The 26,646-nt window shown below is 40.0% G+C and overlaps 1 protein-coding gene and 1 pseudogene across 2 annotated transcripts in view; one reads left to right on the top strand and one right to left on the bottom strand.

The window, feature by feature from the left end:
• Positions 1-2,245: 2,245 nt before the first annotated feature.
• LOC308639849 (la-related protein 1B-like) lies at positions 2,246-4,665 on the bottom strand (annotated as a pseudogene). Its single transcript, XR_014024282.1, has 2 exons — positions 3,656-4,665; positions 2,246-3,141 (listed from the first exon to the last, which is right to left on the bottom strand). The product of XR_014024282.1 is annotated as a la-related protein 1B-like (transcript).
• Positions 4,666-22,017: 17,352 nt separating this feature from the next.
• CHIC1 (cysteine rich hydrophobic domain 1) overlaps positions 22,018-26,646 on the top strand; it is a 92,205-nt gene continuing 87,576 nt past the window's right edge. The window contains exon 1 of the mRNA XM_081277268.1: positions 22,018-22,476. Coding sequence (XP_081133394.1) covers positions 22,175-22,476 — 302 coding nt within the window. The 5' untranslated portion in view covers positions 22,018-22,174. The remainder of the gene's footprint in view (positions 22,477-26,646) is intronic.

Raw genomic sequence — 26,646 nt, 5'->3', positions numbered from 1 at the left:
GCCACCCTGGCTCCAAGCCACACGCTGGGAGCCACCAGCAGGAAGGGACTCAGAGCCCCATGCACCCAGGTATGCTGAACAAAAGCACAAGTGGGGCAACTAATATATACAATTAGAGCAGGCTCCCACCTGGCAGGAGGAGAAAGCCACACAAAGAGCAACACCTAGGTGGGCACAATGTGGCTGCCACACTGGGACCTGCACAGAACCGCACCGCTGCCCTCCAACCTTGGCAGATGGCTCACGGCGAGATTTACATAGGTGCCTTTTACACAAATGATGTCCCAGGTCATCAGTCTCTGCTAATATTTACATTAGATTTAAGAGCTGGAGAATCCTAGCAGCCAAGATCCTGCACTGGGAGATAACAAAAAAAATTCCTGCATCTTAAAGCGCCAGATGCTCTATGTACGCCTCCCTTCCCTAAATGACAGTTCCTCCCAGGGGCTTGAGTACACCATCCTTGGGACAGCACTGGACTCTGACGTAAAATCTCATATCTATCAAGAAAAAGGTCCAGGGGCTGGAGATGTGGCTCAAGCAGTAGCGCACTTGCCTGGCATGCGTGCGGCCCGGGTTTGATCCTCAGCACCACATACAAACCAAGATGTTATGTCCACCGAATACTAAAAAAAATAAATATTAAAAAACTTCTCTCTCTCTCTCTCTCTCTCTCTCTCTAAAAAAAAAAAAAAAAAGAAAAAGGTCCAATACTTTGGTTACCATCTGACTTGGCAACAGGACAGACAATAGTAACTGGGCCTCAAAAGAAACAGGAGATCTGCTCAATTCCAGTCCCTTCAACCTGCCATCAGACTAGAGAATTCTTGGGGGCTACTGGCTTCAGACATGTATGGATCCCCAAATTTCAGTTATGACAAAAGCCCTCTATGAAACCACAAAGGGGGGAAATGGGATCCTCTTATATGGCGGTCAACTAAGTAAAAGGCCTTTGAGGACATTAAACAAGCACTGACCAGTGCACCTGGATTATGGCTCCCTGACCTCACAAAGCCTTTCTTTCTGTATGTCCGTGATCAGTCTGGAGTGCCTATAGGATTTTTGACTCAGATGCTGGGGGCATGGCACCGTCCAGTGGCCTATTTGTCCAAACAGCTGGACTCTGTAGCCCAGGGCTGGCCACCTTGTTTAGGGGCCCTTGCAGCCACAGCTTTTCTCGTGTTGGAAGCTGATAAACTGGCCATGGGACAAGAACTGGCTGTCAGAGTTCCTCATTCAATTTTGACATCGTTAAAATATAAAGGACACTATTGGTTGACTAATGAAAAATGGTCAAATATCAGGGCATGTTATGTGAAAACCCACGTATCCACGTTGAGGTCGTCAGAACTCTAAACCCAGCAACTTTGCTGCCCATTGGACCTGGAAAACCTGATCACAAATGTGTTGAGGTCGTGGATGCAGCATTCTCCAGCAGACCAGACCTAACAGACCAGCCTCTCGAGGACCCTGATGCAGAGTACTTCACAGATGGAAGCAGTTTTATAAAAGATGAGGTATGTTTTGCTGGATATGCAGTGGTCACTCTGGACTCCACTGTCAAGGCAGAACCTCTGCCTCAGGAAACTTCAGCACAAAAAGTAAAACTTATTGCTTTGACTCAAGCACCTCAGTTGACAGCAGGAGTCTGTGTGGATATTTACATAGACTCAAAATATGCGTTCGCTACCCTTCATGTTCATAGGGCCTTATGTAGGCTAATTAACTCAGGAGAGAAAAAAAGGGGGGAACATGATGTATGGACAAGAAATTCTTAAACTTTTGGATGCACTGTGGGCTCCCAGGAAGGTTGTGATTATATATTGCCAAGGTCATCAAAACGGAGACACTGTGGTTTCTCAGGCAACCGGAGAGCTGACAGAGAGGCCAGTTTAGCTGTCTGCAAGAAACGGGAAGAAAATCCAGTCCCAGGTTTAAATGCTGCCCTTCTGCCTGGCTGACTAGCTAACAGAATGGGAGCCAACATACTCCCAACATGAAAGTAAGTGATTTAAGACTGAAAAAGAAAATTTTCTCCCAGGTGGATAGTGGAGTTTTCTGATGGCCAGAATAGCCATCCCAGAGATTCTAGCCCCAGCCTTTATCAGACAGTTCCACAGGAAAATATGTTGGATACACAGCACTTGAGACAGTTCTTTTTTTATGATTTTATTCTTGTAATTTTATTAATAATACATAAATGGTTAATGGACAGGCATCACCAACTTGACTGACCTAAATTAACTATCCCTGTGGAAAAAGTATTTTCTATATTATCCAACTTACTAATGATTGTTCATAAGCTGATTAAAAATGTCATCTTGGACCCAAGTTTACACAATAAATAAATCTAACTTTTACAATCAGCCATTATATCTTTAAAAAAACAGACAAACAATGTCACATTTCTTCAACTTTTTAAAACACTTGCCCCCAAGTTGCTTACTGCAATTAGAAGCACAGGGCTGACAAAGAAATATGAGATAAAAATTTCTGTGAAACTGTCCATCATTAATGCTTTTCTGACGGGCAGGACTTATACTGATGTATCAAAAATACATTTTGAAGAATAATGGAAAAACACCCTTGTTTATTTCTTCAATTTCTTACCCCTTAAATGTCCACATTAATAAATCTTACAGTCCATGTGAAACATCTCAACACGTGGTAAGTTATGCAATATTCACCATGGCAAAGGGCAGACCAAGAGCCAAGGGCCTGGCAAGCTGGGAAAGGCTATGCAGTCCTCTCTTTCTCTGCTTTATTGACCTGGACACAAGTACATATGCCTGGAAACAAAAGACAGAACCTTGCAGTATTTCCACAGTGATAATAATTAGCTTCCCCCGCAAATAAAAGTAGCCACGCCGTCTAAGTCCAGTCACACAGAAAAGGGCAGGCAGCTCCTGGAATGCCAGCAGCGGTCCCTGGCTCTGTCTCCGTCGTGGCAGAGGTGGTCATCTCCACTGTCATGCTGCCCGGGGGTCGGCAGTGGACACTCTCACATGGAAGGCAGTCTGGTGGCTTCCATCTCTGCAGCCCGGTTTGTTCCAGTATTTACAATGCATTTCAGTGAGCCACCTGCTCCACTGCACATCCCCATCAGATGACATCCAGGGCATCAGTAGATCATCACCCTGACTGAAAAGTTTAAGCATATTTTTCCCCAGAGGGAATGTCTTAAAAAATGATCCAGGAAAAATCCTTACCACTAAAACAGGTTTGAGAAATTCTAAACACAACCAAATTAAACAAAACCTCGATTCTGCTTTAGAATGTGGGTCACCTGTCATTGCAAGACAAGGTAAAGCACATGTGTAACAATTAGACTAGCTCAATCCTACCAGGGGAAAACTGACACAACGTATCCACAGTCATTCAGCAAAATTAAAAGAAGACAGGTCAAAACTCCACACATGACAAAGTACACATAAAAAATTAAGAACAAGAACACAAGAGAGCTTCACCCATAATTCTCAGATCCCTATTTAAATAATCATGTGGGAGACAGTGTAAATAGGATTTGGAGGATTAAAAGTCATGTATAGTTTATCTTTAATTTTCCTACTAAATCTAAATAAACTAACAAGAGACAGGTAAAATGAATCAAAGAAGCCCACTCTTATCCTGTTGTTTCTAGAAGACAAGCTATTACCTGTATGTGAGCAAAAGGCTTGGCCTGGCACAAACTCCAGACAATTGATCAGCCGAGAGAAGTCAGTCTGTGGCACGCTTCTGGGAGGGGGGCCCGGGATTGGCCATTTTTCTGGTTCTATCTTTTTCCTCATTTTCTCATCCACAACTTCTACTTCTGTGCTGTCCTTCAGGGCCTCTAAAATGAGATTAAGGTTTGTGAGAGCCTGAACGCGGTGAAATCCAGCAATCAGGGAAATAGGCAGGAAACCTTGCTCATCCATCTTTCTCCGAAGAAAGAAGTCACGTTCCAAGTTTTCTATACTGAAGTAATATTCAATTTGATGCTTAATATACTCTTTAAGCAATGCTTCTTCCACAGGATACACCTGTACACCCGTACCATCATCATAGTAATACATCATACTGGTGTTAATTTCTGTTTGAAATGGCTGATCCGTCCTTTCACCATGTTCTCGGTAACCATACGAACAATCAAAGTTTACTCGAGGGTTTCCTCTGCCTCGTCCTCTTCCCCGTCCACGTCCTCTTCCTCAACCTCTGAAGGAACCTTGGATATTACCCCCCTCACTCCTCACATTAGACACTTTATCCTGATCATCTCTTTTTTCTCTGTCTCACCTCCAACTTCGTGTGTCATTTCTCCTGTTATTATGGGATGACTTATTTGCTTCAGGTTGACACCGAGAGCTGTTCCGGGATCCAGGTCTCTCTTGACTCTCTGGTCTTTCATCGTCTAAGTGCAGTGGTACCCACTTACGTTTATTAGCTCTCTTCTGCTGACTGCTTGCTGGGCCTCGTCCTCACATTTTCAATAGGACCGTCTAATTTTGTTTCCCGGTTTTCTTTGCTCTCACTGCTACTCCTCTTTTCAACCTTCTCTTCTTTTTCTTTTCTAATTTGTGGCTTCTTATTTCCTTGGCTGATGACACTCTGAGACTGCAAAAAGGTTTTTCCAGTGCTCACTAACTCTCATGGTGTTGGCCAGTTTGCCATATCTCTGAAATCACTGGCCTTATTGAGTTTCCTTGTCTTGAGTTTTCCTGCTTTTATAATTTTGGGGGAATTGAGCTTGGCTGCTGCCTCAGTTCTGAGTCAACATTTCTATGTCCCCCAGCTCGCAAGCAACACCTAGATGGTCTGCAAACAATGTGAGGTTTGTACTCACAACAATCCTTGTCAGGGGCCAAAGCTCCCACCAGGAATCCAAACTATAGGAGGAACACTTTTTTGAAGACTTGGAAGTAAACCTCACTGAACTACCACACTCACGGGGCTATAAATAACTTTTGTTTTTTATGTGTTCATACTTTGACAGGTGGAAGCCTTTCCCACCCACACTAAAAAGGCTAGGGAAATACTAGGATGCTTCTCTGAGAAATGATTCCCAGATTTGATGTCCCCATAATTATTGGCTCAGACAATAATAATTATTGGCTCAGCTTTTGGGCAGAAGTGATACGATTACTGACCATATATCAGATGAAAGTTACCTACTGCCTATAGGCTGCAGAGTTCTGGTAAAGTTCAAAGGATGAACAGGACTTTAAGGCTCAATTGGGTAAGCTGTGTCAGGAGACTCACATTGTGATGAATTTCTCCTTATTACACTGTTGAGGATTAGATCCAATCCTACCAGGATCTTTTCTTTTGAGATAATATATGGGAGGCCCCCCCCCCTTATTAGGGAACTACAGGGAGACTTAAGAGAGAGAGGAAAATTAACCCTGAGTCGACAGCTTCAGGTCTTAGAGAAAACTTCACAGGTTCTCAACCAATGGGTTAGAGAAAGATTGTCAGTAAATTTGACCCAGGTGCACACTCCTTCAAGCCTGGAGATTAAGTCTAAATCAAAGAATGAAATATTCAACCCCTGAACTTGTTTGGAAGGGCCCTTTCACTGTTATTTTATCCACCCCAACTGCAGTAAAGTTTGCAGAGATAGGTCCCTGGATTCACTACACCAAACTCACGCCTGCAGCTGCAGACTGGGAGTGCTCTCCAAATGCTGCTACACTCTTGAAGCTGACCATCCCAAAGAAAAAGGAGCACCAGAGAAGCTTGAGGATCAGAAGGACAACAGCCCTGCTCCAGTCACACCGGAAGCTGACTGGTCTACGCACGGCCAAAGCTTGAGGAGGCCACGGCCCTGTTTCAGCCACACAGGAGGGACTGGCTGATCAATGCCCCATGAAGGATAAACTGCCCACCAGGACTAATGGACTCTTTCAACCTCAGAGATAGTTCTTATACTGTAATGCATTGGCACCCCTTGCTTCTAGATATATACATAGTTCTCTGTTTGGTTTTTGCTACTGGTTTGATAACAGTAACTCCTAACTGACTGGACTCTGGGTAACAAAATTTCACTTATACTTTGTTATATCTTTCTTATATAAGTTTTCTAGGATTTGTTTGGTGTTATTAGTTTGGCTTTGTTGATTTATGCTGTTTAGCCTATTCTAACCAAAATGTTAGTCTATTATTTAGTTTGGTTTCCTTTGATTACTATAAGGGATTCTGCCCTACTCCTATTTCAACCATGGAGATCATGTGAACCATGTGTCAAGACAATCCACTATAACTAAGAGGTGATGAAACATATATTTAGGACCTGTCCCACCAGAGGAATATTATAGATGGATGATTGTTTGGAAAGAAAAAAGAGGTTCATTGTAAAGAAACTTAGTTTAGGAGGCTACCAATCTTGGAGTGAAGGTAACTGGCCACCCCAGAGGATTTTTGCCACTCATGCTCCAGATACCTAGGCACAAAATGGCGGTTGGAGTTATAGAACTCTTATTTACTTGTTGAACAGAATTATTCACTTACAAGCTGTATAGAAATTATTATTAATCAGACTTCTACCACGCGGCCTGCGCAATGGTTTCATTAATGGGGTTCTAGGCATAAAGTTAGTTAGAAGAGATCGAAATAAAACACACAGACTCAGTTACCTTATTTCTATTGCTAGGTCCGAGACGGCTCCCCTCTCTGGTTCCCTCCTCTAAACGCCCAGCAGGGCAGCAAGGATTACTCAGGGCTAGCAGGAGAGAGAGAGAGAGTGAACACGCCGGGGAGTAGCCTTTTATTGGGGAACAAGAGATTCAGGGGAGAATTCCATCCAATGAAGGTTGAGGGGGGGCTGCACTCCAAGGTCAGGGTCAGTGATTGGGTCCCCGGGGTCAGTGGTCAGGCACACTCCCACACGGATGGGCTCTCTCATCAGGAAAGGGTCGGGAAAGCTTCGACAGAGCCAAAGCGCCTCAGGCCCTTAACTGGAGTCACCCAATCACGTGTTAGAATGGCTTCCCACACAGACTGCCACATTCTTTGACCTCCTGGCCACACAATAGACCAGATGTGAGTAGCTAACTATCAAAACCACTTGGCATTAGATTACTTACTGGCTGAGGAAAGAATATATGTGGAGAGGTCAACAGCTCAGATTGTTGCATCCAAATGGATGACAATAGACAGTTAAAAATATAACCATCAACACAAGAGAACTAGCACGTGTTAGTTCATACCTATGAGGGCATTAAAGTTTGGGTCCCAATCATGCTTTTGGGAGATGGTTTTCAACTCTTGGTAGATTTAAAAGCTTAACTGGTGTAGTGGGTATTCTGCTGTTAACCTGTTCATTGTTCCCATGTTTGGCTCCACTGTGCATTAAAACTATTGGATCCACTGTAGAAGCTGCTGTTGAAAGGATAACAACAACTAAGGTTTTGACATTCTATAAGGCTTTAAGCCAAGATAATGGTAATGATGCTCTTAAATTTAAAGGATTAAATTATGGGGAGCATCATTAAAGGGGGGAATTGAAGTGGGACCCCCTTTCTCCACAGAAAAGTCCTCTTCACCATGGCTGATTTTAGGACTGTCAGCAAAAGAGTTCAATGTAGATAAACTTCCTATTTTCGTGTCGCCCTGTTTACTTGGCCACTGGCCGAGAAGATACCAGCACTCCAGCTGCTGGACACCCCCTTACTAGTTTTTCACGAACCTATCCAGTATAGTACTTTGAAGAAATGTGCAAACAAGGCCTCTGGCCTTGAGCTGGCCTCACAGAGATGTCTACATTTTTAAGATAAGGTACAAATGGGCTCCATGGTAACAGCTGGCAGGGGGAGGAAAGAAAGGGGAGAAGAAGTTCTCCCCTTCTCAGGTGTTGTCCTTGAAGAGTTAACATGCCAAGAACACTGAAAGAAAAAGCTGCTTTTATGTGAACTTCTGCAGACTGTGAACTTCTGAGCCCCTCCCCTTACATGCTGGGTATAAAACTCTAAAACTCCCTGAGCTTGGGGTTCAGGGGATTGATTGATTACAGAAAAGGCTGTACCCTCTGAACCTGGAAGCAGCCAAATAAAACTGTTTCCTGCTATCTTCGGGGCCTTGCCTCGTTTGTCCCTACAAACACTACAGAGATGTCTCCTCTGTCAGAGGCCCGAAGTTTTGCCATTAAAATACCATTACCTTAGATAGGGTTGGGAAAATGTATTATCTACTGAATATTATTTTTAATGAGCAAAGCTCAGATATTTTCTCTCTCTCCATCTCTCTATCTCTCTCCCTCCCTCCCTCCCTCCCTTCCCTGCCCCCCCCTGCCCTCCCTCTCTCTTTCTGGAAATTTAACCTAGGAGCACTCTACCACTGAATTACATACTCAGCCATTTTTATTTTATTTTTATTTTGATACAAGGTCTTGCTGTGTTGTGGAGGCTAGCCTCCAACTTGCTATCCTCCTGACTCAGCCTTTCCAGTTGCTGGGATTACTGGCATGCACCACTGTGCCTGCCAGGGGGTTGGGGGGGTACTGGGGATTGAACTGAGGGGTATTCTGGGCACTCGACCACTGAGCCACATCCCCAGTCCCCAGCCCTATTTTATATTTTATTTAAAGACAGGGTCTCACTGAATTGCTTAGCACCTCATTTTTCCTAAGGCTAGTTTTGAACTCCTAATCCTTCTGCCTCGGGCTCCTGAGCTGCTGGGATTACAGGTATGCATCACCCCACCAGGCTCAGAACTCTTTTCTTGTGGAATGACTAGAATTATAGGATGTGTCCTTGTGATGAGGATCCAAATTTACTTTTTCTGTTCTACCTTCTAGTCTTAGTTGTCCTTTTCCGTAGATTTTAGTTGATTCTAAAACTAATCCCTGTTCCCAGTAGAGAACAGAAAAAAGGCAGAAAGTGTCCTTTCCCTCTCTCTTGTCCCTGCATTTTTCCATTTCTCTGCTAGGAACAGGGATTAGTTTTACAACATAAAGAAGAGGAAAATATATGATAAGAATATATCAGAGAACATAAATGGAGAAATTCAGTACATGTGAAGAGACATGTCACTTGAATTAGACAACAAAAGGTGTATCCTATAAACTATAAGGCAGCGATTAGATTAAAATAATATATGAAAGAGTAATAGCATTTCCACCACAGCGGGGCGGGCGGGGTCGGAGGTGGAGTCGGTGGGGGACTGCCCCCCCCAGCAAGCTGAGAAAGCAGCTCGGGGACACCCAGCCCTCTCCCTTCTTTCGTGGGGGTAGAAGGGACCAGGTCCCAAACCCCCCGAATGTTACAGCCCCCCCCCACCCGCCGCAGCGATCACCAAATCCCAGGGCCAAAGAAGCGAATGGGTCTTCCTGGAGTCGGGTTGCTTGGGAATGCAGCCCAAAGCGGGTGATAAACTTTACTCCCCTTTGTTAAATGAGATTAGAAAAACAATGTTTTCTTTCCCTCCGTAGTCGGCTTGAGTGCAAATGGAGATGCCTGCTGGGGATTTAACAACTTTGACAACTCGCTTTGACTTTTCTCAAAGCCCTGTCCTCATTATTAAATTGGCATTAATTGGCTTTGGGGGATGGGAACCAAATTTTCAGTCACAAATTTTGACACCCCCGAGGGGACTTTTAAGGAGTCCCCACTCTGCTTTCTTGGGGAAGCCTAGCACTCAAAACAACTGCAAACAGAGGATAAACTTTTTGGGAGCTGACTGCTGAAAAGTTAAGAGATGTGGGAAATGCCTGGTGCCTGGGGTCAGACCAAACCAGAGGGACTAATCCCGTAAGTAAAAGGTGAGACTAAGGGACTCCCAGCAGCTGCCAGAGCCATTTTGCTCTGGGGAACTCCCTCTCCCTTTCCTGCACTTTAAGGATTACTCCACCTCTGTCTAAAAAAAAAAAAAAAAGAAGGGATAATGAATGCAGTAATGTGTTGATGTTATAGATTATTTCTTGGGGATGATCTCAGTTAAATGTGTATCTAAAAAAATGATTTTTTATTTTAACAATCTGGTATCTGAATGGGTTTCTAAAACATTGCACTATCTTGCAGTTAAAAAGTTAAGTTTAAATAATTGTTTAATTTGATTTCAGATAGTTCATGCTAGAAAACTTAAATACTTAAGATAAAAAATTAAAGAACTCTACTTCCAAGTTGGCAAGTAACTCCCAATAATTTAGTTTTATTTTTTTTCAATTTCTGAACTGGGTAGCCTGAAAAGATTTCACTAGGTGTACCAGCGCATTAATTTGGGCAAGGGTAGTAAATTATGATAGGGTATCTGTTCCCCTCAGTGTGTAAGATTCAGGAAAAAAAAATGTTAAATTAGAACGTTGGTCTGGCTTATTAAAATGACATTAAATAATTAAATAGCAACAGTCTTGGAAATTTTCAAAGCTTAATTTTAGATATACATGGTAGTGTGTAGTTCTCTTTCAGGTGATTTAATGTAACTTAATACTATTTTAGGAACTTCAGAACAAAGGAAGTAGCTTAATGATCCTAAAGAAATTTCTTCTGATGGTAGAGATCCTATTTCCAGTTTTATGTGAGCAAGTTTTTCTAGTGTAGAAAGATATAAAATTTTGGGAATTACATCTTAAACTTGTATCATAATTTTCAACATCCAAACCTGGAAATTATGACTTATGGTTAAAGTGCCTCAGGCATGAGGTTTCTGCTCAGAATTCCGGTTTTCCCAGTTCCTTCCAGACCTCAGCCAGGGCTTAAGTTGATATGCAAACAGAAGAAGCTTGGAGCTCAGGCCCAAGGGAAAAAAAAAGAGTGAAAGTGTCTTTTTACCTGAACTCAAACCAGACCAAACCAAAAAGTAAATTGTATGGTATTTACTAATTACTGGCCAGTCATCTTTTTTAGGAGTCTTGCTTTTTCTTAGATTCTGTATTTTTTTGAGCTCATGATTTTGATCCTACAGACAAGTTAATGTTTTCTGATCAGTTCTGTTTTTGATCAATTTTGGAGTTTTTAAACATTGCAATGAGATTTCACCTGAGAAAGTTACAAGGCCTTTACTATTGTGTTATGTGTTACACTTGTGTTACGTGTTGTATGTCGGTATGTCTGTATGTGTATATGTCCATATATCATGCAGTGATATGACAATTGATAGATATATGAGGAGCGCTCATGAAAAATTAAAAATGGATCCAAATATCTTTGATTCACGTGATTCAAATGGCTCAATTTAAATTGGGTAAACAGATGAAAGTAAAGATGTCTTTAAAATTAAGCTTATAAGTTTTTCTAGGTGTTCAAAAAGACCCTAATAAAATGTTGATGTCTATGAAATAATCTGCCTAAATTCAAAAATTTACAAGTATTGTTTCAAAATGTGAACAGAAGGAGGTTAACAGATGGAAAAGAGAAACTAGAAAGTTCTAGGTATGGATTTAATAGAGGAAAAATGTGTTTCTGGATAAGTGAGTCTATGTGATTAAGTAATTAAGAGGGTTTAAGTAAGTGATAAAGAAGGTTTGTGTAAGTTGGTTATATGTATAAGTTTTTGAGCAAGTAATCTTAAAGAAATTAAAAATTATACAACTATGGTTAAACAACAACTGTTATTTTTCAATATTGTAATGTTATTTCTTTAAAAGCTAAACTTGGTTAATATAAAATCATCAATGTAATTGTGGCGCTATTAATGTATTCATATCTTCCAGATATACAAGTCTGTAAGATAGAAGCTTCAAAAGAGCATTATATCAAGCTGGTGTTCTAAAGTTGTATGGTAATTTTAGGCTTAAAAGAAAAACATGTTGGAGATTTAATTATATCATTTGTGTTCTATAACTGGACTTGTTATCAATAAGATATGTAAAGTTCTATGTTACTTTTTACACTGAGATACAATTTAAATGTATTTTTAAGTTAATGAGAGCCTAATCTGTGTGAAGGCTTTATTGTAAAAAAAACAAAAATACTTTGCTACTTTTCCACAAAAGGTTAAAAGCCTTCAGCCTTTCTTTAATTCATGTTTTAGATGTGATATTATGTTGTGTTAGCTAATGTTCATGTGAACTTGAGCAACAATTTATGTAGGCTTTATAAAATGATGTCTAAAAAGCAAAGATCAGCTTCAGAACTATAGTACTTAAGATTTATGAGGAGCCCCGCCTTACTTGAGATAAGGCTCTATGTCCCATCCCACTACATGTGAAAGTGACTATGGAAAAAGTAGGCCAGATTTCAGTACATTTAAGGTTGTGTCCAGGGGTTGGTTTTTGTCACGATTGCCAGGATCTCAAACAGGGGATTATAATGTATGGCTCTTCCAAAATTCAAGGTAGCTATTACATAAACTAAATATGTTTTTACCCTAGTTAGTTTTATTTTGTAGTTTTCTTATAGATGGACTAAGGATTGCCTGTTAATGTTTTGCAGAGGTACTACTTTAAGAACTCACAACCTGGGTTAATTTAAGATAATGAGTTACAAGAAGTTATCACCTACAGGATAGAGAGATAGACATTAAAGCCCAGTACTCTTAATATAAGGCTGTTAACTTATTTGCTGGATGTTTAAGATTAAGTTTTAAAATTAAAAATTTGGCTCTTGCCCTCTGAGTCAGTCTGAATCAGGGAATAGGGGACTTCTCCAAAGGGCTCTGTAACTCTAGGCCACATAACTTCCCGAGCAGGGAGATTAATGAGACCAGTGGAGGACAGAAGGCCAATCAGTGCATTTGCTGTGAAGAGGAGGGTCATCAGAAAGGGGAGACATCCCTGATGCTTCCGAGGGAAGCCATATGGTCAAGCAAGGCCTGGACCCATCCTAGCACAAATGGCACTAGCAGAACTGAGAAGCTGCTGTAAGTTCCCCGAGGACTCCCAGGGAAACTCAGCTGACTGTTGACAATAGATAGAAACAAAAGTCAGTTTGACTTACTTCATCTTAAACACTTAGCAAAGACAGTCAAAGCCTAAACACAGCTGTTCCTGGGCATTTTAAACGATAATAATAGTTAAATGTAACCTCTAAAAATAAGTAAACTGGAGGCTGCAAAAGAGATTCTTAGGTAGAAATGCCTGATAACTATCAAAAGTAACTGCCAGAGTAGTTTTAGCTTAAGGCCTTTATTTCTAACCAACGCAGGTAGGCTTGATGTTTGCTAGTATGGTTATCCAGCCCTAAGTAACAGAATTAAAGATTTCTCTATTAGACACAGAGGTCATACTAGTAAAAGGATTTTGCAGGATCAGATGACATTAAATTATTAGACTATATCTTAAGAAAAAGGACATCTGTAAACCTAAATGTTAGTTGTTGTGTTTACATCCCTGACATTTCTGGAAATGTGACAAATATCCTTAAAGATTTACATGCTCAGATAGAAGCCATGTCCTCAGCAACTTTGTCATGGAAACAGTATCTTAGCTCCTGGTTCTTGGTACTTCCTGGTGGAAAACATTGTTAGTCTTTGTCTTGGCCATTATACTCATTGGCATATTCCTGTGCTGTGGCATTTATTGCTGCATCAATCTGGTTCCAGTACTAATGAATTCTTGTTTCTCTTATAGACCGCCCATCACTCGAATGGCCCTCCAGCCTATTACTTCTCAATTGGACTTTTATCATGGACCACTTGATAGACCTGATATTTTTAAGGGGGACTCCAAACTGCTTGCCCCACGCCGTCCCTTTTCAGCCTGAAGAAGCCAGAAAGATCCTCTTCGCCCCCCCTTCCTTACAGCAGTAAGGAGTTCCCAAATTAGAGGGGGGAATAAAGCCAGATTTAAAGTTAGGAAGTCAGTGTAGTTAGATAAATTGGGGTCTAATACCGAGTGAAATCTAAAATGGAGGCCATGCTGAAAATGATTCCAGGGAACGCAAAACAGCTCATGAAATGAGACTCCCCAATAATTATGATTCATTACTTTTAAGATTAAAAGTAGTCAGAAAAAAAGGAGTGGGGAATGAAAGGGTAAAGTTTCTAAGCTGCAAAGCCTGAGTTAAAATGTAAAAGACCGGGCATTGCAAAGTTTCTAAGCTGCAAGGCCTGAGTTAAAAAGTGAAGGACCAGGTATTGTTAAGTTCCTCTGCTATACCCAGAACTTCCTCCTACGCTTCGCCGGACCCTTACAATGCTGTCTACAAAACACTCACCTTACCCCAAAAATACAAATAGATTGAAAGTGAATGTATGGGAAAAAATATTCCAAACAAACAGAAATCAAAGTGAGCAGAAATAGTTAATACTCATCAGATAAAACAGTCTTTCCGTCAAAAACTATAATAAGAGACAAGTTCATTTCATGATGATAAAAGAATCAATTTAGCAATATGTTAAAAATTATGAAAATATATGCATACAACCCTAGGCCACTGAAATATAAAGCAAATATTTATTATCAGATTTACAGGTAGAGATAGTCTCCAATACAACAATAGTTGAAGACTTCAACACTCCACTTTCACAAATGGAGTGATCATCTCCCCAGAAAATCAACAAAGAAACATCAGAGTCAACTATATTATAGACTAAATGGATCTAACAGACATTTACAGAACATTGCATCCAACAGCTACAGAATGAACATTTTTCTCATCAGCACATAGAACGTTATTCAGAGTAGATCATATATTAGGCCACAAGTCTCAGTAAATTTTTAAAAATCGAGATTATATCATTAAACTATGTGATCACAGGGGAGATAAATAAAAAACAACTAGAAGATCTGTGGAAATTGTACAAATGCATACAAATTAGCATCCCTTCATGATGAAAACTCTTAAGAGCAATTAGGCAAAGGATAGGTGAAGCTTGGTGTGGTGGCACAGGCCTGTTGACCTCAGTGGTTCCAGAGGCTGAGGCAGGAGGATTGCAAGATCCAGTCAGCCTCAGCAACTTAGAAAGGCCCTAAACAACTTAGGGAGACCCTATTTCAAAATAAAAATGGGTTGGAGATGTGGCTCAGTGTTTAAGCACGTCTGGGTTCAATCCCTGGTACTGGAAAAAAATTAGGTGTAAAAAAATCATAACTCAAAAAAAATTAAGGCCATGTGACAAACCCATACATAGCATTAAACTGAATGAAAAACTGGGTATGGTGGCACATGCCTATAATCCTAGTAGCTTGAGAGTCTGATGCAGGAGGATTGTGAGTTCAAAGCCAGCCTCAGCAACTTAGTAAGGCCCTGAGGAACTTAATGAAACCCTGTCGCTAAATCAAATCTAAAAAAGGGCTGGGGATGTGGCTCACTGGATATGTACCCCTGGGTTCAATCTGTGGTACCAAAAACTAAAAAATGTACTAAATGAGAAAAGTTGAAAGTCTTTCTTCCTTCCTTCCTTCCTTCCTTCCTTCCTTCCTTCCTTCCTTAGTTGTAGTTGGACACAATACCTTTACTTATATGTGGTGCTGAGGATTGAATGCAGGCCTCCTAGGTGCTACAGGAGCACTCTACCGCTAAGCCACAACCCCAGCCCAAATTGAAAGCATTTCCTCTGAGCTCTGGAACAAGATAAGGATGTCCACTTTTGTCACTTTTACTCCACCTAGTACTGTTTTAGTCAGCTTTTTTCCTGCTGTGACTAAAAGACCTGACAAGAACAATTTTAGAGAACGAAAAGTTATTTGGGAGCTCACAGTTTCAGAGGTCTTAGTCCATAGACAACCAGCTCCATTCCTCAAGGCTTGAGGTGAGGCAGAACAACATGGTGGAAGAGTGTGGCAGAGGAAAGTGGCTCATATGATCAGGAAGCAGAGCTAGAGACTCTCCCAATAGCCAGATTCAAAATATATACCCCCCCCAATGCCCAGCTCTAGCCACACCCTACCTGTCTACAGTTACTCCCCACCCAATCATTTTACTTTTAAATATTCATGCCTAAGGCCCTTCACACAAGAGCTTTTAGAAGTCCTAATCAGAGCAATTAGGCAAAGGCTAGAAAGAAAGTTAATCCAAATTGGAAAGGGAAGAAATTAACCATTCCTGTTTGAAGTTATGACCTTATACATAGAACAACCTAAAGACTCCACCAAATACTCATTAGAACTGATAAACAAATACAGTAAGTTTAAGTGGCAGGATACTAGATCTACATACAAAAATAAGCAGTATCTCTATATATCAATAATAAACTAGCTAAAAAAGCAATCAAAAAAGCAATATTTAAAATAGCTACCAAAAAATAAAATACCTACCAATAAATGTAATCAAGAATGTGAAGGAACTCTACAATGAAAATGATAAAACACTGGTGAAAGAAACTGAAAGGTATACACACATATACACACAGACAAATGGGAAAATATCCTATGTTCATAGATTGGAAGAATTAATATTGTTAAAATGTCTACACTACCCAAAGCTATATACAAATTCAAAGTAATCCATATCAAAATACCAAGGACCATTTCTCACGGAAATAGAAAAAACACTACTACAATTTTTATGAACCCCTAAAAGAAGCAGAGTAGCAAAAGCAATTCTTTTTTTTTAATATTTATTTTTTAGTTCTTGGCGGACACAACATCTTTGTTTGTACGTGGTGCTGAGGATCGAACCCGGGCCGCACACATGCCAGGCGAGCGTGCTACCGCTTGAGCCACATCCCCAGCCAGCAAAAGCAATTCTAAGCAAAAAGAACACAGCTGGAATCACCACAATATTCAACTTCAAAAAATACTATAAAGCTATTATAACCAAACCAGCATGGTATTGATGAAATTAAAGATGCACAGAGCAAGCTAGTGGTATAGTGCAGATGGTAGAGTGTTTGCCTTGCATGCCCAAGGCCCTAGGTTTGAACCCAGACCCTGCCAAGAAAAACCTAAACACACAGAGGTACCCAGAAGTGAATTTATTTATTTACAGCCAACTGATATTTTAAAGTCAGCAAAAACGAATGTTAGACAAAGGAAAGTCTTTTCAATAAATGGTGCTTGGAAAACTGGATATCCATATGCAGAAAAATGAAATTAGACCTTTATCTCTAGACATACACAAAATCGAATCAAAATGCATCAACTTCTTTTTTAAAATATTTATTTATTTATGTATCTTTCAGTTTTTAGGTGGATACATTAGTTTGTTTTTATGTGGTGCCTAGGATCGAATCCAGTGCCTCATGCATGCTAGGCCAGCACTCTACCACTGAGCCATCACCCCAGCCCAAAATGCATCAACTTCTTAAATGCAAGTCCTGCAACTATGAAAGTACTAGAAAAAAAACATAGGTAAAATGCTTTAGGAACATTGGGATTACACACCTGTAATTAGAGGGAAAGATTTTTTGCATATGATTTCAAAAGCACAGACATCAAAAGCAAAAATTGACAATTGGAAGTACATAAAACTAAAAAGTTTCTGTACAACAAAGAATCAATCAACAGTGAAGAGACCACCTATAGAATGAGAGAAAAATTTGCATACATTTTATCCAAAAGAGATTAATATCCAGAATATATAAAGAACTCAACCCAACAGTGAAATAAGAAAAATCAAATAATCAAATTTTAAAATGGGCAAAAGAAGACATACAAATGGCCAGTAACTATATGAAAAACTGCTCAACATCACTAATTATCAGGGAAATACAAATCAAAACCACGATGATATATCACCTCACCCTTGTTTGGATGTCTACTACTTTTTAAAAAATAACAAGTATTGGTTAGGCTGTAGATTAAAAGACCACTTGTACTCTGCTAGTGAGAATGTAAATTGGTAGTCAGTTGGTAAAAGAGTACAGAGCTTCCTCCAAAAACTAGAAATACAACTACCATATGACCCAGAAATCCAATTACTCAGTATAATCCAAAAGAATTAAAATCATCATTTTAAAGAGACATCTTCACTTGCCCATCACTGTGGTGCATGCCTGTAATCCCAGAGGCTTTGGAGACAAAAGCAGAAGGATTGCAAGTTCAAAGCCAGCCTCAGCAATTTAGCAAGGCCCTAAGCAACAACTCAGGGAAAACTTCTCTAAATAAAATATTAAAAAGAGTTGGGGATATGTGTATGTATATATGCTGTGAGTTCTGGGTTCAATCCCTGGTACTAAAACAAAGACATCTGCACTTATATGTTTATTGCACCATAGCCAAGATATAGAATAAACTTTAGTGTCCACCAATGGATGAATAGATAAAGAAAATATGGTATGTAAACACTATGAAATATTATTTCACCATAAAAAGAATGAAATTCTGTCAGTTGCAGCAGCATGGATAGAACTGGAGGTCATTGTTCTAAAAGAAATAAGCCAGATACAGAAAAAGAAATACCTCATGGTCTCACCTATATGTGGAAGTTGAAAACCAAAAATTTTTTTAAATATTTATTTTTAGGTGTAGATGGACACAACACAATGCCTTTATTTTTATGTGGTGCTGAGGATCGAACCCGGGTCCCGCCAGTGCTAGATGAGTGCTCTACTGCTGAGCCACAATCCCAGCCCCCAATTTTTTTTCATATTTATTTATTTTTTAGTTTTCGGCAGACACAACATCTTTGTTGGTATGTGGTGCTGAGGATCGAACCCAGGCCGAACGCATGCCAGGCAAGCGGGCTACCGCTTGAGCCACATCCCCAGCCCCCCCAATTTTTTAATATTTATTTTTTGGTTGTAACTGGACACAATATCTTTATTTTATTTATTTATTTTTATGTGGCGCTGAGAATTGAACCCAGGGCCTCCCAAGTGCCAGGTGAGCACTCTACAGCAGAGCCACAATCCCAGACCCAGAAGTTGAGCAATTTGTCTCATAGAAATAGTAGGGGTAGGGTCTGGGATAGTGGCTCAGTGGTAGTGTGCTTGCCTGGCATGTGTGAGGCACTGGGTTGGATCCCAGGTGTGGTGGCACATGCCTGTAATTCCAAAACCTCAGGAAGGAGAATCACAATCCATAAGCCAGCCTCAGCAAAAGCGAGGCACTAAGCATATCAATGAGACCCTGTCTCTAAATAAAATATAAAATAGGGAAGAAAAAAATTAGGGCTGGGATGTGGCTCAATGTATTTAGAGACAGGGTCTCACTGAGTTGCTTAGTGCCTCATCGTTGCTGAGGCTGGATTTGAACAGGCAATCCTCTCCCTCAGGCTCCAGAGCAGCTCAAATTACAGGAGTGTGCCACCGCATCCGGCTGAATTTCATGTTTTAATAAATAAAATAATCTTTAATCTATCTTTAAAATGTTACCATTCTTTTAAAAAAACACTTTATTTTATTTACTTATTTTTTATATGATGAACCCAGTGTCACATGTGCTAGGCAAGCGCTCTACCACTGAGCTACAACCCCAGCCCCAAAATGTTACCATTCTTTTCAGTTGTTTCAATGATAAAATCTTCCCAGATCATTAAAATTGTGACCTATGCCTCAGATCCCCAACCAAGAGATGGAATAATTGTCCCCATGTGCTCCTTACCACATCAGGTAGACAGAATGTTACATGGCCTGTTTTCATCTCTATCCACTCTTCCATTTACTATTCTCAATGATGAAGTATCATTCTGAATATGTGGTGTCTCTTATGTTTACTGACAATGAATTAAAAAAAAGTGTGTTGCTCTTAGTTTGTCCAATTTCAAATTCTCCTATAGTTCAGCAAAACAAATTACCTTTGGAATCACATATGCCTTTTCAGCACAATGTATAAGCATGAAAACTAGCTGATTTGACTATACTTGTGCATTTAGCCAAGCATAGCACTTTCTGAATTGCTTTGTCCTTTTGACATCTGACTTAAAGTCAGGGGCCTCTTTCCACTTTGACAGAATTTCCCTATCTCCCCTCTTTCCTTTCCATCCCCCATAGCTACCATTTCTTCACTTTTATTTTTTAAAAATATTTATTTATTTAGTTAGTTAGTTGTAGTTGGACACAATATCTTTATTTTACTGATTTATTTTTATGTGGTGGTGAGAATCAAACCCAGGGCCTTGGATGTAGTAGGCCAGCACTCTACTGCTAAGCCACAACCCCAGCCCCTTCACTTTTATTATAGTTTCAGTACCTTATTTGCACTTGTCACAAAATCTATCCCTACCCCTTTCCTTTTCTCTCCTTCAAATATTCCCTTCCTGCCCTGATTCTGAGTCATGAAAAGAGAAACTACCATGGCAAGAGCCATCAGGAAAATACTTTTCCCTCTAGACAATGACTTAGTGACGTTTACTTTATGGATAATATATTTGGAAAAGGTTTAGTCTCTTCTACGTGTTTTTTTTTTCAGAGCCTTGCATATGCTGGACAAGCACTCTACCACTGATCTAAATCCCCGACCCTCTTTTTGCTTCTTGAAAGAGAAGAACCAAATGCAGCTGTAGGGTAAAAAGAGCAAAAAAAAAAAAAAAAGAGTAAAAAGAGAAAAAAAAAAAACTCTGGATTTGGAATACCTGGATTACAATAATTGTTCTGCTAATTAGTAGCTGTGTGACTTCATTGCCTTAATGATTTTGTTCTGCTGCCAAATACAAACCAGTTTGGCACATTATTTGTACACTTAAAATATGTGATCTCTAAAACATTTTAATGGTGTGGAGAAGACATTTGAAATGAAAAAAGATCACCATAGATCTGAACAAATTACTTAAAATTTACTGAGACTCAGTTTTATAATCTGTAAAATAGGTATGATGATGCCTACCTCACATGATTAAGGGTTAACAAAGACACTGTATGTGAAAGAATGTAGCTCAGAGTCTGGAAAATGGATAATGTTAATTAATGTTTCCTTAAGTTAGAATGCTTCCTACACTCCCTCCATCCACCCAACCCCCAACAAATTCCTCAAATCCAAATCTGCATATTCTTTCTCAGTCACATTTCAAGAACCAGCCTAAAATGCACCACTTTACAAAACTTTTCTAAACAACTTCATGCAGTATGGTCTTTTGGTTAAGCTACTGGGCTTCTGGAATCAGAAAGGACTCCCAGGGCTGGGGATGTGGCTCAAGCGGTAGCGCGCTCGCCTCGCATGCGTGCGGCCCGGGTTCGATCCTCAGCACCACATACCAACAAGGATGTTGTGTCCGCCGAGAACTAAAAAATAAATATTAAAAATTCTCTCTCACTCTCTCTTAAAAAAAAAAAAGAAAAGAAAAGAAAGGACTCCCAAATTTAAAACCAGGTCTGAGCTGGTGTGATGGCCAACGCCTGAAATCCCAGCAGTTTGGGAGGCTGAGGGAGGAAGATGCAAGTTCAAAGCCAGCCTCAGCAATTTAGTGAGGCCCTAAGCAACTTAGCAAGACCTTATCTCAAAATTTTAAAAATTAAAAGGGCTGGGAATGTGGCTCAGTGGTTGAGCACCCCTGGGTTCAGTCCCTGGTACCAAAAATTAAAAAATAAAATAAAATAAAAAACCAGGTCTGCCATTAGTAGCTCCATTACAAGTCATTTATTCTCTCTCCATTTAAATTTCCTGGGCTGGGGTTGTGGTCCAGTGGTTAGAGCACTTGCCTATCACGTTTAAGGCACTGGGTTCCAAACTCAGCACCACATAAATAAATAAATAAATAAATAAATAAATAAATAAATAAATAAAACAAAGGTATTGTGTCCATCTACAACTAAAAATAACAAGAAAAAAATTACATTTCCCAAGTGTAATATGAGATCATCATACAGGGTTGTGGAGGATTAAATAAGATATACAGTTAGAGCTCTCTGACCAGTATTAAGTCTTCCACGAATGTTTCCTCTTTAGTAACATGTTAATAAAAATGTTCACCCTGCTTCTAAAGTTGTGGCAAAGTTCTAATGCAGATCTCTTACACTGTAATACTGGACAAACATCAGATATTGATACACGTATACCTTGAGATATTCTGGGCAAAGTTCTAAGCTCACTATTATAGAATGTGCTTTCCTTCAATCGCCTCCACTGAGAATAATAAGACCCAGTATTAATTAATAGGATATAAAAATCAGAAGTACATCCCAGGGATACAACTAGCTGACACCCAAAGAGCAGCAAGAAGAGAGCAGCACCTGCCAACGGACCTCGATAATTCCCTGCAGTTCACCTCTAAAGGCCCCCTCCCCTTGGAGCTGCGCAAGCGTACACTGATTTTGCACCTCTCTCCCTCATTCCCCCGCCTCCAACATCCCTGCCACAATCGATCTGCACAACACGCAGGCGCGTCTCCTCAAGTCCTATCCCCACCCCCGCCTCTTTCTCTTCAGTTCTTCCCCCTCCTCTTCCAGTACCTCCGCAGGTTCAAACTCTTCTTGGTGAGAGTGGCGGCGATCTCGAGGTCACGTGATGAGCATCCTGCTGCCCAACATGGCGGAGTTCGACACCATCTCGGAACTGGAGGAGGAGGAAGAAGAAGAACCCGCTACGTCGTCGTCGCCGCCGTCGTCTTTGTCGTCTGTTTCTGGGCCTGATGATGACGAAGAAGAGGAAGAGGAGGAGGAGGAGAAGGAAGAAGAGGAGGAGGAGGAAGAGGAGGAAGATGATGAGGAGGAGGAGGTGCCGCCCCCGCCTCGGGTAGTGAGCGAGGAGCATCTGCGGAGATATGCCCCGGACCCTGTACTGGTGCGCGGCGCAGGCCACATCACTGTGTAAGCAAGAGGGGGCCATGAGGTTTGAAAAGGCTGTGATTTGGAGACAGAGAAATGAGAAGACGATCGAGGGGCCTGTGGAGTGGGGGGAGGGCTGACTGAGGCGTACCTGGCCAAAACGGAGAAACGAGGGTGAATAGGAATAAAGTAAGTAAGGAGAATGTGAGCGTGTGAAGAGTAAGCGTATGACTGGGAACTTAGGGGTTTGAAAGCCAGAGAGAGGTATTGGAGTAGGGGTGAGTTTCCTTTCGTGTAGGTATGGTGGCAAGTGAATATTTTCTAAACTGCAGGATGTACTAGAGGGTTCTTTGCTGCCAGGATCGGTGCCTAGTGGAAAAAACGGTGACTGCTGTGACGTGTGAGGAGAACTAGGTTTGGATTCTAAAAAACAGAAACGTGATGTTTTCTGAATAATGTAAACATCCATCCACCTGCATATTCATCCATCCATTCTTCCTGTCTAATCCTTATATGAATGAATACAGTCATTCTTTCCCTGTTTAGAGCACTATTCAGTCTGACGTTCCTTAAATATAGGCAGCTATGGAAATAGAGCAGGGGATTGAGTCTGGGGTATCTTGCAAGTGCGAGTGCTTCTTCCTGGCCCTGTGACCTTGGTCATTTGCTTCCCGTGTGTGGGCCTTGGTTTCTTAATATACAAAATGAGGATTTGGAGTAGGTTGTTTCTAAAACCTTTCAGCTACATGATAGTTTAAGATATCTCCAGTGGATTTTTTTTGCCTTAATACTAAATATATTAATATTAAATGTATGTGGAAATTAATCCTCCAGAAGGTGAGGATGGTTTCTTAAAAATTTGCCAGTATGGCTTTTTAAAAATTGAAATCTTGTATCATATTTCATAAAATAAAATGAGAAGGGACTTCATAACATTTTAGTTGCAAAGCAGAAAAATAAGAAAAATTGATAGCTCTCTGGGTTTTGAAGAGTACTTCCTCATATTTATTTGCTTGAATTGTAAATACTTGAAAATTTAAGTATTGTGTTAGTATTCATTCTTAATTCTGCTACCTTTTATTGCTTTTTTAAGTAATTTTTTAGTTGTAGTTGGACACAATATCTTTTAATTAGTTAATTTATTTATTATTTTATTTATGTATTTTTATAAAACTAACCAGCTTTAATACCAATGTAGGTCTCTCTTAAATACATGTTCCCCAGGACAGAGCCAGGGGCCTGCTCCTTGGCAGGAAGAGTGGAAAGGAAACGTGAACAAAATGGAGTGGATTGGCAGGGCAGCCTGCCAGGGATGGAGCTGCTCATGGGGCAGGAAAGAAGACAGCAGCTTCCTCAGGTCCAGTTATTGCTAAGGCCTGGTGGGCTCTGCTGCTCTCCCAGCCCCAGAGCAGTTTCCAGGATGGGTTGTCCCTCTGGCTCTGGCAGAGCCTACACCTGGGCTTCTCTGATCTGGGAAGAGCCCTGTGGTCCAAAAGGACATCAATTTATTTATTTTTATGTGGTGCTGAGAATCAAACCCCGACATGTGCTAGGCAAACATTCTACTACTAAGCCACAATCCCAGCCCAGTGTGAGTGATATTGCATGTAAGCATACCTATCAGTTTTCTTTCTTTTTTTTTTTTTTTTTTTTTTTTTTTTTTTTTTTTTTTGCTGATGCTGGAGATTGAACCCAGGGCTTTGCACATCCTAAGCAAACACTGTACAACCGAGCTATATTCCCAGGCCTCTATCGGTTTTCTTCTTGATATTTTTAGGAGAACTATTTGGATCCAATGTGTTGAAGTACAGAAAAAAATACATCTCATGAGATTTTTTTCCCTATTTATAGACATTACCACATTCTTTATATTTCTTAAAACATGGATGTTTACTCTTGATAGCACACTTGTATAGAAATTAGTAGGGGTTCTAGATTAACCAAATCCCAGGGATTCATAAAATCATTTCATTAAAACTAATCTAAGGGCTGGGATTGTGGCTCAGTGCTCAGTGGTAGAGCGCTCACCTAGCATGCATGAGACACTAGGTTTGATCCTCAGCACCACATAAATATAAAATAAAGATATTGTGTCCACCTAAAATTAAAAAATAAATATTTTAAAAAACTAATCTAAAAAAGCTGAAGTTATTAGATATAGAATTGAAAAAGATGGCTGGGTGCAGTGGTACAGGACTGTAATCCCAGCGGCTCTGGCAGTTTGGGAGGCTGAGGCTGAGGCTGGAGGCTTGGGAGGCTGAGGCCAGAGGCTTGAGAGGCTGGTGGAATGCAAGTTCAAAGTCAGCCTCAGCAACTCAATGAGACCTTGACTCTAAATAAAATACAAAATAGGGCTGGGAATGTGTCCCAGTGGTTGAGCACCTCTGGGTTCAATCCTCAATACCAAAGAAAAAAGGAAAAGAAAAAGATGGCCAAATTTGCCAAACAGCACATTTCTATAAAAACTTAGCACTGCAAATTTTTGATACTTCCCAAATCAGTAAATGGAATGCCTTGTCTGTCAGCTGTTTTTGAGGCATTACAGTGATGCATTGTTAATTTGCATTTATGTGTAGTGAATATTTCATAAGGTTTTAGGCTTTGAGAATGCTGAAGCTATCTCTGACTTGCCATTGTTACAGTGTAGAAAGACATGATTATTTCCATATGAAAGATAAGTGAGATCTAAATAGAATCTTTTAAAAATTTATATTATATGGCATAGTCTTTCCTTGATAAAGTAAATAGAATTCAGAGCATGTGCTTCAGACTTAGTTCTAAGTGTTCTAGTGAAATCATGTTTCGTGTTGGCAGAATTTTATTATGCTTAAGCAACCTGGGCACAGGAACTTTAATTTGTGCAAGGTTTGAAAGGCTGATGTATAGCTGTTTTCAAAAAGATGAAAAGGGAGGGAAGAAGAGGGAAGAGCAACTAAAAGGACACATTCTTCTTTGCCTCAATCTCCTTTACTACAAATAATTGTTCCAAGAAATTAAAAATTGGGGCATTGAAAACACTTGACAGGGCTGGTGTTGTGGCTCAGAGGTAGAGCGCTCACCTATCATGCCTGAGGCACTAGGCTCTATTCTCAGCACCACATAAAAAATAAAATAAAGATATTGTGTCCATCTATAACTAAAAATTAAATATTAAAAAAAGAAAACACTTACAAAGAAAATGCAATAATTGAGAATCACCAGCTGGGTTGGCTTCAAACACATAACAGATTCTATATTTAATGAAGTCGATAAAATGGCAGCCTGAGCAGTTCCCAAGTGCCTGTTTGTCTGATACTAAAGAGCCTCACATCTTGGGCTAATATCTATCAATGATGAATAATAAGTGGATGAGATTGTCTAACCTCTGTGGACTCACAGTTCTTAATGGGTTGTTTATGAAACAGGTGAGGTATTTTATTCATCAGCAATCATTTCAGCATTTTGCTAGTGGCTAGTAATTGAAACTCTTGGGCCTAAGGTTCTTTGAGTTAAATATTCTCTTTATGTGCTCAGTTTCTAAAGAGAAAAGTTAGAGAAAAATAATCCCTGGTAGGCAAAAACAGGATTGCTACTTTTAGCCAAAATTATAAGAGAGAAATAGCATAGTTTGCTTTTCTTCATACTTGTTTGATGTGGATATATAGTTAGTTCACATCCACAGATTGAACCAACTGCACATCAAAAATATCTGGAAAAAAAATCACATCATATTGAACATGTACAGGCATTTTTCTTGTCATTATTCTCTAAACAATACAATGTAACATTTACATGGAATTTATATTGTATTAGTTATTGTAAGTAATAATAGAGATTATTTGAAGTATACAGAAGGGTATGCATGTTATATGCAAATACTGTGTTGTTTTAATATAAAGGATTTGAGCATCTAAGGAGTTTGATACCCAAGATGGGCCTGGAATCAATTCCTCATAGAATACTGACAGGGGCAACTGTACATAGGTCACCAGGGAGTGTTTTAGGAAGTAAAATAATACTTTCTTTACCATTTCTAATATACTTTTTTAGAAATAACAATTTTTATATTAGAGAAAAATCAGTAATGTTAATATAGCAAATATTTCTTAAGAACTTCAGCACTGGGGCTAAGTACTAGGAAGAATACAGAAAAAACAAAATACAGGTCTGGCTTTACAAACCTAACCAGAACATTTCCTTTTCGATATTTATATGGGGCAGCAAAGAATTAAA

The sequence above is a fragment of the Spermophilus citellus genome, assembly GCF_964194105.1.
Source record: "Spermophilus citellus genome assembly, chromosome: X".
Taxonomy (NCBI): Eukaryota; Metazoa; Chordata; class Mammalia; order Rodentia; family Sciuridae; genus Spermophilus; species Spermophilus citellus.
This window is presented reverse-complemented; position numbering and strand designations above follow the sequence as displayed.